The sequence below is a fragment of the Euleptes europaea genome, chromosome 8, assembly GCF_029931775.1.
Source record: "Euleptes europaea isolate rEulEur1 chromosome 8, rEulEur1.hap1, whole genome shotgun sequence".
NCBI classification, from domain to species: Eukaryota; Metazoa; Chordata; class Lepidosauria; order Squamata; family Sphaerodactylidae; genus Euleptes; species Euleptes europaea.
The window spans coordinates 69729406-69747515 of record NC_079319.1 but is presented as its reverse complement, the minus strand read 5'-3'; the positions used below and the strand labels follow the sequence as shown (position 1 = coordinate 69747515).

At 45.0% G+C, this 18110-nt stretch overlaps 1 protein-coding gene across 1 annotated transcript in view; it reads left to right on the top strand.

Moving 5' to 3' along the window:
* Positions 1–427: 427 nt before the first annotated feature.
* The window catches only part of CARMIL1 (capping protein regulator and myosin 1 linker 1), a 170450-nt gene continuing 152767 nt past the window's right edge, over positions 428–18110 (top strand). The window contains exons 1-2 of the mRNA XM_056854001.1: positions 428–472; positions 12627–12724. Coding sequence (XP_056709979.1) covers positions 433–472; positions 12627–12724 — 138 coding nt within the window. The 5' untranslated portion in view covers positions 428–432. The remainder of the gene's footprint in view (positions 473–12626; positions 12725–18110) is intronic.

Below are 18110 nucleotides of genomic sequence, written 5' to 3'. Positions count from 1 at the left end.
CGCCGGGAGCCAGGAATGCCGCCTCCTCCTCCTCCTCCTCCTCCCACGCCTTCCGCTCGCACCTCAGGCCAGGAGGCGGCGGCGTGAGGCAACAGGGGGACGCGGCAAGGAGGGCGGCGAGCCACAGGCAGCAAGGCAGCGGGGAAGGGGGATTAGGCGTCGCGGGAGGGGAGGCGGACCTTTGGAAAAGCAACCCGGTCTGCGCTGGGAACGGGGAGGCGTCATGTAGCAACCAGCTGGCCGCTGAGCTCCCTTGATCGCCTGCCTCTCTCTTTTCCCCCGTTGGAAGGGGAGGGAGGAGACGACTTTGACTCGCCTCCTCCTCCTCCTCCTCGCCTCCTTCACATATATATTTTTTTACACGGGAGCGTGTTTTTTTTTGGGTGGGGGGGATTGTTTTTCTACGCGGAGCGCGCGCGGGGCGAGGCAACCATGACTGCGGAGAGCTCGGACGTTCCCAAAGAGTTGCTAGGTAAGCGCGGGCGTCCTGCTCGCTCTCCCTCTTCTCCCTCTCTCTCCCCCCCCCGGCTGTTTAATGAGCGCTTCGGTGCGTGCTGGTTTCAAGGGGAGGAAGGGTCGATTCTGGCGGGGAGGGGGGTGAGGACCCCGATCGTTCTCTTCCCCCACCCCGATCGTTCTGGGTCCATTCCGTTAAGTACTCCGTTGGGGGAAAAGGCGTGGTGGGAAGGTGTACTGTCTCTATGAAACATTTTTAATGAGACTTATTTTTTTTAAAAAAAATTATTTTAATTTTTTATTTTTTTCTGTAAGGTGAGCAGGTTTCCGTCTTGTGGGGGGGGCCGCTGTTGCTGGAAGAGATGGGGGGGGGGCGCGAATCCCCTCCTCGCTACTCTTTGCAAGCCTAGGAGATAAGGACGTGCAGCGGGCTGGTCGGCGTTTCTAATCCAACTAAGTGGGAGCAGCGTTAACCCCTTGAGGGGCGCGGGCGGTGGTGGTGGGGTCGGGGAGATTGCCAGCTTTTGAACGCCTCTGTTTCCTCTTCCATAAGAACGTAAGCAAGGCCCTGCTGGATCAGGCCAAGGCCCCTCGAGTCCAGCAGTTTGTTCGCCCAGTGGCCAACCAGGGGTCTCTAGGAAGCCCCCAAGCAAGACGACTGCAGCAGCACCGTCCTGCCTGTGTCCCACAGCGCCTCATATCATCCGGCTACAGGGTACGAATTTATGGTGTAGAGCCAAAGGCCGTTACAGCCGAGTGGACAAAATCAAATCAGGTTCGACAAGATAACAGTTCCAATCAAGTGCAAAAATAAAATTTAAATCAAATGCATATATTGTCCGGTTTAGCTGCAATGCTGGCTCGAATTTTCCTAGCTGCTCAGGCAAAAAGAGACATATACCTAATATAAAAGGTATGCTCCTCTGATCCTGGAGGGAATAGGTATGCATCGTGACTAGTATCTCATTTTTACTAGTCTTTACCAGCTCCCCTTGCCTTATTGGCATTCACTGTCATAGAGGCAACCGGCAGCCCTGCGGGTTCTTCTGGCCTTCCCATCTGGCCTCTGCAAAACCTCCACTTCCAGTCTCTCTCTCCCCCCCACACCTTCACTTATTAAATGCATATCAGCTTTCTTTCACAAAGCTTTAAGACGTGAGCAGAAGGGCCTTTTAACCCTTTTGTTCTTCAGCCTGAGCTCTTGCAGAGCGCTTGCCCCAGTGCCCCTCAGCTGCTCCTCTGGGCGAAGCAAGACTGCTGGCAAGTGGGATGGAGCAGTTCGAAAAGGGCTGGGCCCAGAGCATCTGTTGCTGCTCACGCTGTGGAGGAGGTCCAGAAGACCCTTGCCTTTAGTGGGCCAGTGGGCAGAGCCACTGTGGCTGACCGTTGTTCAATTAAAAAAAAAAGTCTCATTAAAAATGTTTCATAGACTGGAAATTATATTTCTTTACCTGGTCTGCCACAAGCACTTTTCAGTCTGGCTTCAAGCCTGGTTTGGGGACTGTGATAGCACTAGTAGCACTGGTCGACAGTCTGCATATGCAGTTTTGATAGAGGGTGGATTTGCTGCTGACATCTGTTAGCAGTGTCTGCTTCTGCAGATCAGGGTGTCAGACTAGGGTTGCCAGGTCCCTCTTCGCCACCGGCGGGAGATTTTTGGGGCGGAACCTGAGGAGGGCGGGGTTTGGGAAGGAACTTCAGTGCCATAGAATCCAATGGCCAAAGTGGCCATTTTTTCCAGGTGAACTGATCTCTATCGGCCGGAGATCAGTTGTAATAGCAGGAGATCTCCAGCTAGTACCTGGAGGTTGGCAACCCTATGCCACACTCATTTACAGGGGCCAGGTCTGACATGCATAACCCAGGCAGGCCACGAGTGTTGTAAACTGTTCAAATGCCAAAGAAGTACTAATTTGATTGCTATTAATTAAATTTCAGTATTGATGTGTGAGTAATGTCATCAGTTGGAGATGCCAAGGATTGAACTTGTGACCTTCTGCATGAAGAGTGTGTGCTCTGGAGGCTCTTCTGGAAAACGGTTGAGAGTGATTCAAGATATAGGAGACTAATATTGCAATCATGTGTAGAGTTACTCAAGTCTAAGCCTGTTGAAATCCATTCTGTGTGGGGTTGCATGGTAAATATGCTCGTTGAACAGAGAGAGCAAAGGTTGAAAAGAAGGAACACAAGTGAATGGGAATGCCGGGTATTCATAGAGGCAGAAAAGACCCCTTCTGTTCTGACAGCCCTCCAGGAGTTGACTTGTGGGGTGCCCACAGCTCTCTCCCTATTGGTGTATGGCCACTCACAGTGCAATTCCATACAGAGTTACTCCAGTCTAAATCCACTGAAATGAAAGGGCTCAGACTAGAATAACTCTCCTTAGGATTGCAATTGTTACAGCCCACTCCTGAGGGGGAGGCTGCGCTGGTGACTGGAGGCAGCTCAGCCACACTGCCTCCCAAGGAGATTTTGGCACCCTCCCCCCACTGATGCCAAAACCTTCTCCTTTCCTGTAAAACCTGTGCAACCGCGCCATTGGGTTGCACGGGGATGTGTGTGTGTAAAGTGCCGGCAAGTCGCAGCCGACTTATGGCGACCCCTTATGGGGTTTTCAAGGCAAGAGACTAACAGAGGTAGTTTGCCAGTGCCTTCCTCTGTATAGCAACCCTGGACTTCCTTGGTGGTCTCCCATCCAAATACTAACTAGGGCTGACCCTGCTTAGCTTCTGAGATCTGACGAGATCAGGCTAGCCTGGGCCATCCAGGTCAGGGCTGCACGGGGATACGCCACCTAAAAAGGTGGCTTATCCAGGAAAGCGAAAGGGGGTGTTCTCAGACCAAAAAGGTTTAGGAGGCCACCTAAAGGTGGCTCCTCCCCTTGCCCAGTGCGGGAACACCCTGGGAATGCCCCTGGGAGGACAGCGTATGGAAGTGCGCCTTCTGGATGCCGGCACAAGGCTGTGCCAGTGTCCCTGGGTAGTGCTGCCATGGGAGCGCCGGGAGGATGGCGTCCAGACCCCCTCGCCGGCGTCCGGGCCACCCTGGGCGGCATAAGTGGTGCGGGTGCTGGCACAGGGGGGGCAAATGCCTGCACAGCTTCCCGGCCTCCTAAGGACTTTTGTCCTTTCAGCTCAGGAATGGGCTGTTAGTTTGGGGTTTTATTTATTTAGTTTGTTCATACCCCCATCTTTCACCTTAATGGGGGTCCGGGCAACACCCCTATGAGGTAGGTTAGGCTGAGTGTTCAGTTGGTCCATTGTGTCTCAGCAGGCTTCTGTGGCAGAGTTGGGATTTGAACCTGGGTCTCCCTAGTCCAGCACTCTTAACAAATAAATACACCACACTGGCTCTCACCAGTCTGTGGGGGTTACCGCATTATGTATTCCCAGGGATGTATTAAGAGTTTGAAAACATTATAAAAAATATTGTTCGCACTTTCTATGTATTCCCACCAATGTATTAAGAGTTTGAAAATGTTATAAAAAATACTGTTTGCACTTTGTTTGGCCCCTTTAGCTGTGAAGACGTCTTCCAACCATTTTTTAGCCGTGGCATCCAAAAACCCTTTTAAAGCGATGTTTTTTATAACATTTTCAAACTCTTAATACATCCCTGGGAATACATAATGCGGTAACCCCCTGTATCTGACAACCTGTTTTGTGTGTCTCTGTGTGTGTGTGTGTGTGTGTGTGTGTGTGTGTGTGTGTGTGTGTGTGTGTGTGTGTGTGTATATATATATATATATATATATATATATATATGTCAGCTGCTTTACAGATTGTCTGAATTTGTTGTTGCTGGTTTTAATGTTTATGGTATTATTTATGTATCTGGAAACCACTTTGCAAATACCAAGAAAAGCAATGCATCAATATTTAAATAAATTTCTGACTAAGGCGGTCTCAGACATATCAGTGCCTTTTATGTGGCATTGCCTGAAGGCCGTGGCCAAGTGGCGAGGAAGAACAAGCTAAAGCTGAACCCAGACAGAAGAGATGCTGTTCCGAGAGGGGGTAGATTCACCTCCATTGGATGGTGTAATTATGGCTTTGGTGGATTCATGTAAGAACACATGAAGCTGCCTTATGCTGAATCCGACCCTTGGTCCATCAAAGTCAGTATTGTCTACTCAGACTGGCAGTGGCTCTCCAGGGTCTCAGGCAGAGGTCCTTCGCATCACCTACTTGCCTAGTCCCTTAAACTTCAGATGCCGGGGATCGAACCTGGGACCTTCTGCATGCCAAGCAGAGGCTCTACCACTGTGCCGTGGCCCTTCCCTTAGAGTCTTAGAGAGCTGGCTTTAAGGACTGAGAAGCAGGTTGCTGGTGTTGCTAGGATTGCTTTCTTTTAGTTACATTTTGTTTGAAGATGGTATCCCCTCCTGGATGTAGAAGATTCAGTCAGGCTGATCCATGATCCTTGAAACTAGATTGCTGTAACATGCTTTATGTGCGGCTGTCTTTGAAGACATCTTGGAAACTTAAATTTGTGCAAGACATGTCTGGCCAGTTGCTGATGAGAGCTAGTAAATTCTGTTGTATTAATGGCAACTTGAAACATCTGCATTGGCTGTTGCCTCTTATTTTCTAAGTGCATTTCAAAGTGTTGATTTTTAACCTTTTAAAGCTCATAGTGGCCTGGGGCCCATGTACTTGCTGGATCACTTCTCCCTGTATAACCCAGTGCTGAGGGAAGTAAGGATGGTTGCAGCTCATTCTTGGGTTTTTTTCAATGGCAGCTCCAGTCCTTTGGAATGGGTTGCCTAGAGAAGTGCAAGAGGGGTTATCAGTGTCAGTTTTTAAGGTGGGGGGAATGCAAGGTAAAGGTAGTCCCCTGTGCAAGCACCAGGTCTTTACTGACCCATGGGGTGATGTCACATTCCGACATATCTTAGACAGACTATGTTTTATGGGGTGGTTTGCCAGTGCCTTCCCCAGTCATCTTCCCTTTCCCCCAGCAAGCTGGGTACTCATTTTACCGACCTTGGAAGGATGGAAGGCTGAGTCGACCTTGAGCCGTTGGGATCAAACTCAGGTCATGAGCAGAGCTTGGAGTACTGCAGCTTACCATTTTATGCCAAGGGGCTCCTAAACGCAATGCTGAATGATTTAAAAGGGGTCTTTGCAAATTGACATGTTGTGCTGAATGTTTGATGATTTGATGTTGCTGGTCTTAATGATTATATATGGGATTGTGTAAAATGAAATAAAGATGCTGTTCCACATTACCCGGAGACAAAGTCCACTGGTTAAAGCACTGGTGTGAACCTCATTAAGTCAATCTGTAAGAGCATAGGGAATGAGTAGAAAACCTGCATGTTGGAGGAACCCTACTAGCAGAAGTGTTTGGGACAGATTTTGCCCCCCAACTGTGCTTCAAATAATAGTTCATCTACTTCATTCCACTGAACTCTCTGATATCCATTGGTTCTTGTAGGTTATCCGGGCTGTGTAACCGTGGTCTTGGTATTTTCTTTCCTGACCACGGTTACACAGCCCGGATAACCTACAAGAACCAATGAACTCTGACCGTGAAAGCCTTTGACAATATCTCTGATATCCATTAAGAATCCCCATTTGTACAGCTCTGCCCTGGCGGGTTTTTTTTTTATCACACAGAAGGTATCAAAGCGATGGAACCCAGGACCTATATTATGACATATCCAGCTTATCACCACATTGGGGCAATATGTTAAAGTATACAGAATGCTGGTGTTCTGGGCCTAGAGTATCTATATGGAATGTTAGGTACAAAAGTAATTCCTATTGGCATGAAGATTTTGTGTGTGTGTGTGTAAAGTGCCGTCAAGTCGCAGCTGACTTATGGCGACCCCTTTTGGGGTTTTCATGGCAAGAGACTAACAGAGGTGGTTTGCCAGTGCCTTCCTCTGCACAGCAACCCTGGACTTCCTTGGTGGTCTCCCATCCAAATACTAACCAGGGCTGACCCTGCTTAGCTTCTGAGATCTGACGAGATCAGGCTAGACTGTGCCATCCAGGTCAGGGCATGAAGATTTTAGCATGATACAAGAACAGTAGAGCATAATAGATTCTTCCTGAATAAAGAGAAAGGTGTACTTAGAAAGAACAAACTCTTATTTAATAGTAGGAGCCATGTTGGACTTCCAGTTATTTTAGTCAATAAACCCGTTGGCTGAACCAGCTGTTGTTCTTACAACAACAAAAGGGAGACTTTTATCTGGAGATGTTAGCCTGATGCACATTGGTGTGGAGGAAGGAAGGGGAAATGCAGCACACCCCTTTTCACAGTAGTAGAGTGATGTGGTTGAGTGGGAGGGGAACAATTTCCCAAGAACATGGGCTGTGAGGACCATAAGAATGGAAGTGCTTCTAAAAGTGATTAATGGTATGAATGAGGCGGAATATTACAGGTAAACATCAATGTATGCATTTAATCTAAAGCTATGGATTGGAAAAAAATTCTTGTTCATAGATCCAGTTCTTCAGGAGTACAGGATCTTAGCAGTAGAATGTTGGAAAATAAAGCTACTGGGGTTATAGCAAGAGGTACATTCTATTTTACACTATTTATTATTGCTGGAAGGGAATGTATGAAGAAGCAATATATTTAAAACCATAATTCATTTTAAAGTGCTAGAATTCAGCTGTACTTGGCATTGTATAAATGTTTATGTTCTAATTGGAGAAAATGTCTCAAAGACAGTCAGATTTTTAGATACAAATTAATATATACTTAGGAATTACTGCATAGGTTATCCATAAAAAACTATATTGTCATCCATTGCTAACAAACTAAATGTTGTGTCATATAACACTACTTACCCTAACATCTGTTAGCTTTCAGAATTAAGGCTTTTTGTGTTCGCTGTGGGTCCTCCTGTACCTCAAGAATGCAGAAAAATTCCCTTCTGTTTCATTTGTGCAAGTAGCTAAGTTCTTCAGTGGATCAGTTTGCATGAGTGATACCTTGCTACCCTACACTGTAGGTTAATGTGTTATAAGAGACATGAAGCAGGATGTATCAGTTAACTTGCTTTATGGTGGTCATGGAAACACACTAACATCACTTAGGTATTGCACCTAATTCTAGTTTATTTTTTTGGCATCATCTGTATATTTTCTATAAAGGTAAAGGTCCCCTGTGCAAGCACCGGGTCATTCCTGACCCATGGGATGATCTCACATCCCGACGTTTCCAAGGCAGACTTTGTTTACGGGGTGGTTTGCCAGTGCCTTCCCCAGTCATCTTCCCTTTACTCCCAGCAAGCTGGGTACTCATCTGACCGACCTCGGAAGGATGGAAGGCTGAGTCAACCTTGAGCCGGCTACCTGAAACCAACTTCTGTTGGGATCGAACTCAGGTTGTGAGATCATATATAGAGAGCATATAATACAAGCAGAGACCCAGAAGGAACTTGTGGGGTGGGAGAGTGGAGGCAACAGTGGGGGGGGGGGGAGGGAGTGAGCCTGCCTGAGGAACAGGAAGCTGCATTGGGCTGGCAGTGGAGGGAGGCAGGTAGTTCAGCAGGGAAGGAGCCCACCTGTGTCTCACCATGGCTCCCCCTGCATGCTTGCAATTCACTGCTGCCCAGCAAGGCAGGGAGGAAGCCTGGAGCTGCAGAGCTCACCTTCTGCCAGCCCCAGGAGCCTCTTGCAGCTGCCACCACTCCCAGTCCCATGAAGCTTTTGAAGCTGCTTTCAGTCCGGATAGGCCCTGCTCTTCCGTTGGCAGTGCAGCATTTCCAGCAGGGTGGTGTTTTCCTTTGGCCAGGTTGTTGTGAGCACACCTGTGTTGCTCAAATCCTGGGGAGCCATCCAGATGGCCATGGGGGGGCAGCAGAGGCTCCCCCCACTCACTCACCCAGCTGGGAACACAGCTGGGAGCACAGGGAGTGGGCCGGTGGTGGCCAGGCTGGGAGCCATGCTGGGCCTGGAGATGCTGGGATCCTCTCCTTCACCACATGGCATCTCAAACAGAGGAGCTGTTTTCTGTTTGGGGACGATTTAAAGCCCCCTCCATTTTTTTTGAAGGTTTCAGATTGTTCTTCAAACCTGGGAGGTTCCTCAAGTTTGCAGAACTGTTTGATTTCCTTCTCCCCTTTTCCTGCTTCCTTCTCTCCTTCCCACTCACCAATTAGCCTTTATTTTATCTACCCCCACAGTCTTCAGATTTTATTGCTTATTTACTTCACCTTTCTCTCCAGTGGGGACCCAAAGAAACTTACATAATTCTCCTATCCTCCCTTTTATCGTCACCCAGAAAACTTCCATGTCAGAGTGAGAACTTGAACCTGCATCTCCCAGATCCTAGTCTGGCCCTCTAACCACTAGACCATCTGGCATTCAGCTTTCCCTCCTGCTGGCAGCTTCTCCTTGGGAAAAGTCTGGCCAAGTTGCAGAAGTTGTACAGTAGCATGTCCCTCAGGTGAGGTGTATGGAAACCACTGCCAGGTCTGGCCATGATGCACAAGCTGTTTGGAGGCTGCGGCTGGGCTCAGGCAAGTTGTGTGGCATCAAGTCATCTGGTAGCCACTGCTGCACCTGAATGAGTCACAAAAATTGTGTGGTAGCTGGTTGCCTGGCACTTGCTGCTGGCTTTGGCCCTGACGAGTCCTTCCTCTATGGCAGGAGGGAAGAGAGCAGGAGTGGACTGCTACGCCTGTAAAGGGCCCCCCACCTGCCTTTGACTGACACGAATCAAGGTTTGAATGCTGGCGGTTTGTTGTTGTTTCTTAGCAACGCCCACAATGGCCACATAGATCCCCTTTCTTAAAGGTACAGATACTACTTCTATTATTTGGGTTTTTAAACTCCCCAATGTATTTTTTTAAGATTTCAGATTTTTCTTCAAACCTGGGGCTTATCTCAAGTTCATAGAAAGATCTGTCTTGTCTGTCCATGGCTCCAGTCTCCATCCAGAGATGGAGCCATGTTGAGATATAGATGTATTGGCAAGAGGGGGACTCACAAGGACTTGCAGCAGGCATCTTACTTCTGTTCCCTCTTCATTTACCCTCTCCAGTCCTGTAGCTTTTCCTCTTCCTCCTTCCTTACAATAACCCTGAGAGGTACATCATGTTGAGAATGTGTGACTGACCCAAGTTTACTCAGGGAGCTTCTTTGGCAGAATGGAGATTTGTACATGAATCTTCCAGATCCCAGTTGGAAGCTCTAGCCAATACTCTACACTGGCTTTCACAGAATGGCAGCTGTTGAACAGTTATGCATAGCTGGGCCTATATGAGACATGCAGGTCATGCACTAACAGGTAGCCTGGTGGTTAATGATGGGCTTAGCCCTGATGAATCCTCCCTCGAAGGCCAGAGCAGCCCTGCCCCTCATCCTGCTTTTTGCTGATGGAAACCAAGGCTTAAAGACTGACAATGCTATTATGGTTGGGTATTTGTTTCTTAAAGCTACAGGCACTGCTTCTATTGGGTGGGTGAGGGGGGGAATCTGCCAATGTGTGTTTGTGGGTTTTAGATTGCAGATTTTTCTGCAAACTAGAGGCTTTTTTCAGGTTTATAGAAAGATCCTGTCTTGTTTGTTCATGGCTTCAGTATTTCAGTATCCACAGATTTGGCCACAGTGAGAATTAGATAAATTGATGCTTCACTTGAAACTCCAATGTTTTGTGATTGACTTCCCCATGACAGCCATTTGTGGTGGCATCCATTATCTGTTCTCAAAATCCTAATAATACCCGTAGGCTTCACAGATTGGGGAACCTGTCTCCTACATCTTGGCAGATGACTGCACTATATCTTCTGTACCATATTGCTGAGTCTGTGTTGCCGTGAAAACACATTTTTCCCTTATAGAGACATTTTTAGATAACGATAGTGAACTATGGATACTTGTTACCTGACATTGTTGTGTCCTTAATGATCCTCTGTCTTGGGTGATGTGTGTACAACTGCATCAGAGATGATGGCTTCCATGTTGTCTGTGTGTAGACTTTTTCTCGAAGAGGTTGCTTAAAAATGTCTAAGATCTTGTTGAGGATGAGTTGCTGGTGACAAGTGGCACATTGTACTAGGATGAGACAAGACAAAGCATCAACACATAACAGCAGTTATTCTAGTAATACTTTTGTGAGGGGCACATCAGTATGGCAGGTTTTCATGCTCTGATTTTGGCACTGCAGTGCTAAACTGGAAACATTCCTCAGAAATTTTTAAATGCAGACTTGTTATACTCAGGCCTTCAGTCGAGCAGTGCGGTCTGCCTGCAGTCTGGACATTGGTTCATGCGTATTTCAAGGACTGATAAAGCCTGTGCATGTATTGTCCCTTTTGAGACTACTGTTCAGTCAGTCCCCAAGTTTGAGATTTAATCACTGGATTTCTAGCAATCCTATATTTTTCTACATCTGTCAGATACAGGACAGCTGGAACTATTCTAGTGTTACAGCTTATGGGTTGCTACAACTTTTGCTGTTCTTCCATTTGAATTATTTGACTTATCCTGCAGCTTTTGTATGAGGTTCAGTTGGGCCCTTCTTCCACAAGTTTCTCAGTTTTGGAAAAGACTCAATCAAAATTTTTAAGAACTATCTTCCGAGTTCCAACTAGGGTCTTTAATGCTACCCTTCGATTAGAATCAGGTTTGCTTAAAATAGAGGCTAGGATAGTTTTAGGATCTATAAACATCTGGTTAGGACTATGTCATAATTCTTCTGATCTAACTTCCATAATTCTCAGTGACAGTTACTGTTCAGCCTGGCTTAAGGCTGTTCATCATAGGATATCCCTACTTGGGTTTTCATTTGAGTCCTTACAGATGATGCCGATTGAAAGGGCCAGGGGTATTGTCAAACAAAGGCTGCATGACATAGAAAGGCAGAATGACATTGCAAGTGTTTTTATATACTGGGCCCAACAGAGAACAAAATATATAGCCGCCCCAGCACTATATCTATCACTTTTAGAGGTTCCATCACACCGTAGGGCATATACAATGGCAACATGTAACACCTTCCCTTCAGCTATAACAGAAGGATGGTACAAAAAGGTACCATTGGAAGAGCGGTTTTGCCCCTGTGGATCAGGGAAGATTGAGTCGATGGACCATATTTTATTGCATTGTAGGTTCTATGAAGCAAGCAGAATGAAGCTTATTTCTCCAATAATAAAGCAATGGCATGGTATTACCGATGCCGAAATAAGCTAGAAATTACAATTTGACATAAACCCAGAGTTCATATTGAATTGTGCTAGATTTTTAGCTATAGCCATTAAAATTTGTAAAGATAAAGTGGTGATTTAAATGAAAGCTTGTTGTCTAGGCAATTGGACGGGCTTTGTATGTGCATTTTATACCCATGTTAGTTTTAAATTTTTCTTTGGGGTGTTGTATCCCATCCATTATATTTGGATGGTGGGTTAGATTTACCAGTGTATTAGGATTAGGGGCTTTTTGTAACTTTGCTGGTTATATACTGAATAAACTGGACTGTGAGTGAATTATTTGACTTCTGAAATGTACGAGAGCCTGCTGTGCAGTGTATGTGTGAATGAAGTTAAACCTTTGCCTGAGTGCCTCAGTATCCATCAAACTAAATATAATTTAAAAGGTAAAGGTAAAGGTCCCCTGTGCAAGCACCGGGTCATTCCTGACCCATGGGGTGACGTCACATCCCGATGTTTACTAGGCAGACTTTGTTTACGGGGTGGTTTGCCAGTGCCTTCCCCTGTCATCTTCCCTTTACCCCCAGCAAGCTGCGTACTCATTTTACCGACCTCGGAAGGATGGAAGGCTGGGTCAACCTTGAGCCGGCTACCTGAAACCGACTTCCGTTGGGATCGAACTCAGGTCATGAGCAGAGCTTTTGACTGCAGTACTGCAGCTTACCACTCTGCGCCACGGGGCTCCTATAAAATATAGTTTAGCAGATGCTTATTTCTTGTGAGAGAATCAAACCTGTGATTTCTGCTTTAAACTTCACTTAGTAGAGGAGCACACTCCTAAAAATGAATGAGCTCAAGTTTCATTTTTAATAGGGGTCATACTGGAGTGTGTGATTTCTGATTATTTAATAACAGTAGTAAAGTTTACTTAAGAAACGCATCGTGTAAAATGACATGGTTGTAAGAATACTTCATTGACAGTAGCATAGTAGCACTTTTGCATGTGTTTTTCCTCTTCTTGACAATGAAAGTAATTTGATATACTCTGCCATTTCAGAAAGCGTCAAGGATATAATTGGAAGGAAGATAAAAATTTCAGTGAAAAAGAAGATTAAACTAGAAGTTAAAGGTGACAAAGTGGATAACAAAATACTGGTAAGTACATTTCTCTCCCTCATTTTTTAATACAAGTTACCTTTTGTAAAAGTCCCTAGAGACATTGCTCTTAGTTTAATATACTGCCTGTAAGCCAAGAATGACAGCTATTTCACCCAGATTCTTTTCCTCTTCCTATGAAAAACTTGGATCAATAAATGTTGACTTGGTTTACTGGCCATCCATCCATAGTGTTGTGTTTGTCACTGATGCTTTCTCTGCTCTGTTGTCTGTTCATACGGGGGAACTTAGAGTAACCTTCTTGTCCTTGCATATCAACCAGCTGGGCTTTCAAGCAGGCAGAAACAATGCTATGTAGCTCAGAAGCATGGCATGCAATCTATTCCTTCCTCACCTGAGGGTTGTTCTGAGCAAAGGCACTCTTCGCCGGACCTGGACCACTTGCCCCTTGGTCAGTAGATTTGCAGTGGCCTGAAAATGGCAGTGGTAGCTATTTTTGTTAGAACAATGACATTGACATTGTCTTGCAGGTTTTCTGCCCTCAATTTTTCAGAAAGTACGGCTTAGACATTCAGGCTGAGAATTTTCTGTCCACTGCTTATTTATAGACATATGTAGTAGAACTGTGAGTTTTGCACAGTTCAGGCAGTAGATGCCTTTGTGGACATAAGAGTAATGACTGTTTAGTCTCTTTGTCCTTTTGGAGGTACGAGCCAAACTATGTAACTATTGGAGATATGCTTGGGCTTGTATAGAACAAGATTTGCTTGCGGAGCAGATCTAATGGAATGAAACTTTCTGGCTCTATCCTACTTCCCCTCCCTGATTTGTTCCTGGGGGGGTTAGTAGACCCTTGTCAGTTGACAGCTTAAGAGGCAAAGTGGGGGTCTGCAGCAAGAGGGAGGAATTGCTATCCTCCTCCTCCTTCTCCAGAGAAAGGGCTCTTAAGTTTTCAGAACAGTATGATTAAATGCTAGCTATTATTTTATATATTTGGTAGCGCTGAATAATTCTTCCTGAACAAGAATTCTGAAACTTGGTTTTGCGGTATGTTGTCTACCTTTCTGTGAAGGAGAAGCTGGCAATACAGGCAGTTTGTATTATGGTCATCAGATAGCTCCAGGCAGTTCAAAAGCCCAATATATTATCACACAAAGGGTCATGGATTTGAAAGGATTCCTGCCAGTTTGCAGGTACTAAACTTTTGCAAGAGGCAATGAGACTCTGCATGACGAGTGTTAAAGCACACACACTCTCCTGCATATGGGAAGTGACTAATTCTGTTTTCAGTTAAATGTATGTTTTATCATTAAGTAATAGTGCTATCTATAAACAACCTGCTTGCCTCCCAAGATCAGCTGCTTGAAGAACTTGAAATCTTCTATGTAATGTCTGTATGCTCTCTTTCATAGCTCTAGGGTCTAAAATTTTCCTTTCCCCTACTGTAGGTTTGGATTTTGGAAGCTGGTTGATAGGCTGTGTTTTAAAACTATATTTACAAGTTTGAATGACAGATTCACTCAACTAAGTAGCACATGAGTGACTTTTGGCTTGCTCAAAATCATTTATGTTACCAGTATCAGTTAACACATTTGATCTGTGGCAGTTCCCTGTTAGGACTGCTGGAGCTTTACAGTGCATTCCTGAGATTCGGCATGGGGGAACAGCGGGGAAGAGGCGCCTCCTCCTAAAGTCGTTCCCCACATGCTGAAAAACAAAAAAAATCCTTTAAGCGGCTTTTTTTTTTTGGTAAAGCGAGGCCTTCTCACCCCAAAGAGAAAAGTGAGGCAGCTCCTCCCCACAACCCGCCCCGGGAACATCTGCCGGGATGGCACGGCCTTCTATGTCGGTGGACGACCCTGCCGGCGTTCCGGGGTGGTGCTGCCATGGCAGCACCCAGCGACTGGCGTCCAGGCCTCCACGCTGGCGCTGGGGCCACTAACGCTGACGTAAGTAGCCCGGGCGCCGGCGTGGGGGCCCATAACGCTGGGGCAGCACCTTCCTGGCTTCCTAAGAGCTTTCACCCTCAAGGCTCAGGAATGTGCTGTGAGACTGGCTTATATATGTTCACCTGAAATCCACTTCCCGTTGCAAACCTTGTTCTCTAGTACAGATATCCAGCAATAAAATACACTGTGCAAAGTTGAGAATGACATATGCACACCGAAGTTGTTGCTGTTCACCATGAAACACTAAAGTGGCCCCTGGAGGATGATTACTTTCTTCAGTGGTTTTCAGAGAAAAAGGGCCACACAACATTCTCAGTGCGATATGTATGTTTTGGACTTGGCTATCTGCTCCTGAATAAAAACCACAACTGTTCTGTCTCCATCTTTGGAATTCTGAATTTATGCACATTAGTTTGATGGTTAATTATCTGGATGTAACTTCGATCATGACTGCACAGTGCAATCGAACAATGCAGCTTCTGTGAGCATGAAAAGTTATGCCAAGTTTTTAAACTATGAGCTAAATTGTTCAAAGATAACTTTTTTCCAGGGTAGTATCTTACAGTTATTAAACCTATGGGAGATGTAGTCTTGAACTTTCACAACTCAAAGACCTGAACAGGAGTTGAGTTGTCCCAGGGGTCACTTCAGTCCAGAGCAGGGCTAGCTCAGAACATGAAGGAACACAAAGGGCTTTGTCTTTCCTTTCCCCTTCTTTCTTCATCCTCTGACTAGAGACCTTTCCCTTTCTTCCCTAGCTCTTCACATGCTGTTTCCAACACATTTAGGATGCAGACTTCACCATATCAGGCAGAATAACTGCATTCTTGTTGCCTTTTTGTACTGCTAATTGGTCTGTGAAACAGGGATGGTAAGGTGGATTTCCTCCATAACCACCCAGGTATTGGGTGATTTGGGAAATCTGAAACTGGAGTAGCATTTCCTGCAGTTTAAAATTGTGTCCATGTGGCGAGGTGGTGGCTCTGCATTCTCAACCCAGCTGTTTTTCCCAATAGGAAGGAAGAACCACTATTGCATATGAAAGCATATGGCTTTCTGGCAACCCTTGTAGGATCAGAACATGTAGGGCAGGCCATCTGACTACATATCTAAAATGTCACAATTTATATTCTGCCGTTACTTATACATAATGGAACACTTGGACTGTTCCATTGGGATTCAAGTTCCAAATTGATCCTGCCTACTAGAAATGAAATTTGAACCACCCCTCCCCAGTCTTCTCACCTAATTATGTAGGGCATGCATTAAAAAAGGCCTACCCCTGCAGATGAGGTCTTGGGCCTTGCTGTCTTTGTCTCTTAGGAAGATACTTTTAAATATTACCATGCGTAATAAAGAGCTGTTGAGCTTGTAGCTCCTTTTATATTAAAGATTTGTCACTTCATCTGTTTCAAAAGAGATCATAACTTATTCTACCGCTGTCTGAGTGTTGCATCTTACTTGCAGGCTGTGCATCTGTTTAGAACTGCCTGCAGGCCCTACTGTGGCTTTATATCACAATCTAAAGTGCCACTTAGAAATGCGATTTTAATATTTGTTAGGGCTGTTTTTAATCAATTCTTTTATGTGATTTCAAAGTTTTATCATATTATTGCTTTGTGAGCTGCCCTGAAACGAGCTGTGCTGGGGGAGGGAGAGCTATAAAAACGATGAAATAAATAAATAAATAAGGAGATAGATAACTTCTACCTTTCTGATGCAGTTAGAGGTTGTAGACATATAAATTAATAATTTTGTCAACCTCAACAGCTGTAAGGCTCAGAATAACTGCTGTCCTTTCTAAGTACCCTGTCTGTGTGCTGTGCTCTGGTAACCAGCTCCGTTAAGAACGGATACCTTTTTTTTTTGTTTACTTTGGGGCTTTTTTTGTTTATTTTGATCTCTCTCTTTGTATGTGTAACTCCTGCTTCTCAGTATATAGGTTTGTTTTATACTTCCGGCTCTTGCTTAAGGAATTTTAATACTTAATGCTTTAATACTGGCTTCCAAAGTGTGCTTAAACTGCTTGTTCTTCTTAATCACTTTATTATGCCTTTTTAGAAGTTGGGATATCTGCTGTGGGGATGTGTGTTTGAATATGTCAGGTTCAAATATACGGGGGGGGGGAATCTCAGTATTTTCTGGATATAGTTGGGTCTCTGGAGGGTATCCAGGATTTACTGAGATACCAGGAAATGGGTCCCCAAAAATCCTGGAAATATTTGGGATTAACTGGAAATAAGGGGAGCCAGTGTTTTAAGGCTCCCAGGACAGTTTTTGTTTTGGTGTGTCTGTGTCTTCCCAGGGCTTGGTATTGGTTTGCTGTGTTGGTTTGGCTTTGATTCTCTCCTTTTAAATTGGTTTTGGTTTGGCTTTGATTCTGTCCTTTTAATTTGGTTTTGTTGGTCTTGCAACATTGTATTCTTTGTGTGAGTTGCTTCTTACGGGGTTTGCTTTTGTGGTGGATTCTCTGGTTGTATATTGGCTCAGATTCTCTGATTTTACATTTGTTGAGCTTGCACAGCCATCCTATTTGGGTTGATGGGAATGCTTCACCAATGTGAGATTGGGTTCTCAGATTGTACATTTGTTGTGTTAACGCTTGCCACATTTCCCTGTGCTTCTGCCAAGATTCCCTGGTTTTGTATTGGTTCTTTGGGTTTGTTGGTTCTGTCTGCTTTGAGAGGCTTTTGGCCAGAGATTTCTGTTGTGTCTTTGGCTATTCTTTAAGATGGAGAAAGCATGGAATCCGTCCTCCCTTAGCAATTAATGGAGGATCACTGGGGGCACTTTGTTCAGGGGCCCATAGAACTGGGCCTCTTGCAGTGCATTCCTAAGGAGAGTTACTCCAGTCTAAGCCTATTCATTTCTATGGGATTAGACTGGAGTAACTCTCCTTAGGAATGCACTGTTTCACTTGAAATTTGGTGGTTATTTAAAGGACAGGTCCCAGCAGCTCCACTGCAATTTTGGTGCAATTTGTTCAAAAAAAAAAAAAAAAAAAAAAAAAACCAGTCCCAGCCCTCTGGAAAGATTCTCCATAGGGAATCTTGGAATCCTGAAAACCCCCAGAGCTGAATACCAAACTGGTATTTGGAAACTGGGAATACTGATATTGATATCCAGATCTGAAAAATATTTTTTTTGAGCTGCATATCCCTAATCAACTGTTTACTTCCTTTTTTCTCCTTGTGGCATTTACCAGTCACAGGGAGGGTTGAGATAGGAGGATAGTAGAAATTGTTCTTGGATTGATCCTGATCATAATGATGCCCATATATGCTTTCTACTGGTGTACACTCAGTAATCAGAAAGGGGAATTATTTTCTTTCGAGTAAAAATGTCAAACTAATCTTTTTTCTTTGTTCTCCAGTCTCTGCTATAAAAACTTTTAAAATCTATGAATGCATTGTAGGCCAGCGGTAATTGAGTTCAGCAGTATGAAGTTTGCTAATACTAAATGGCTGAGATTTTAC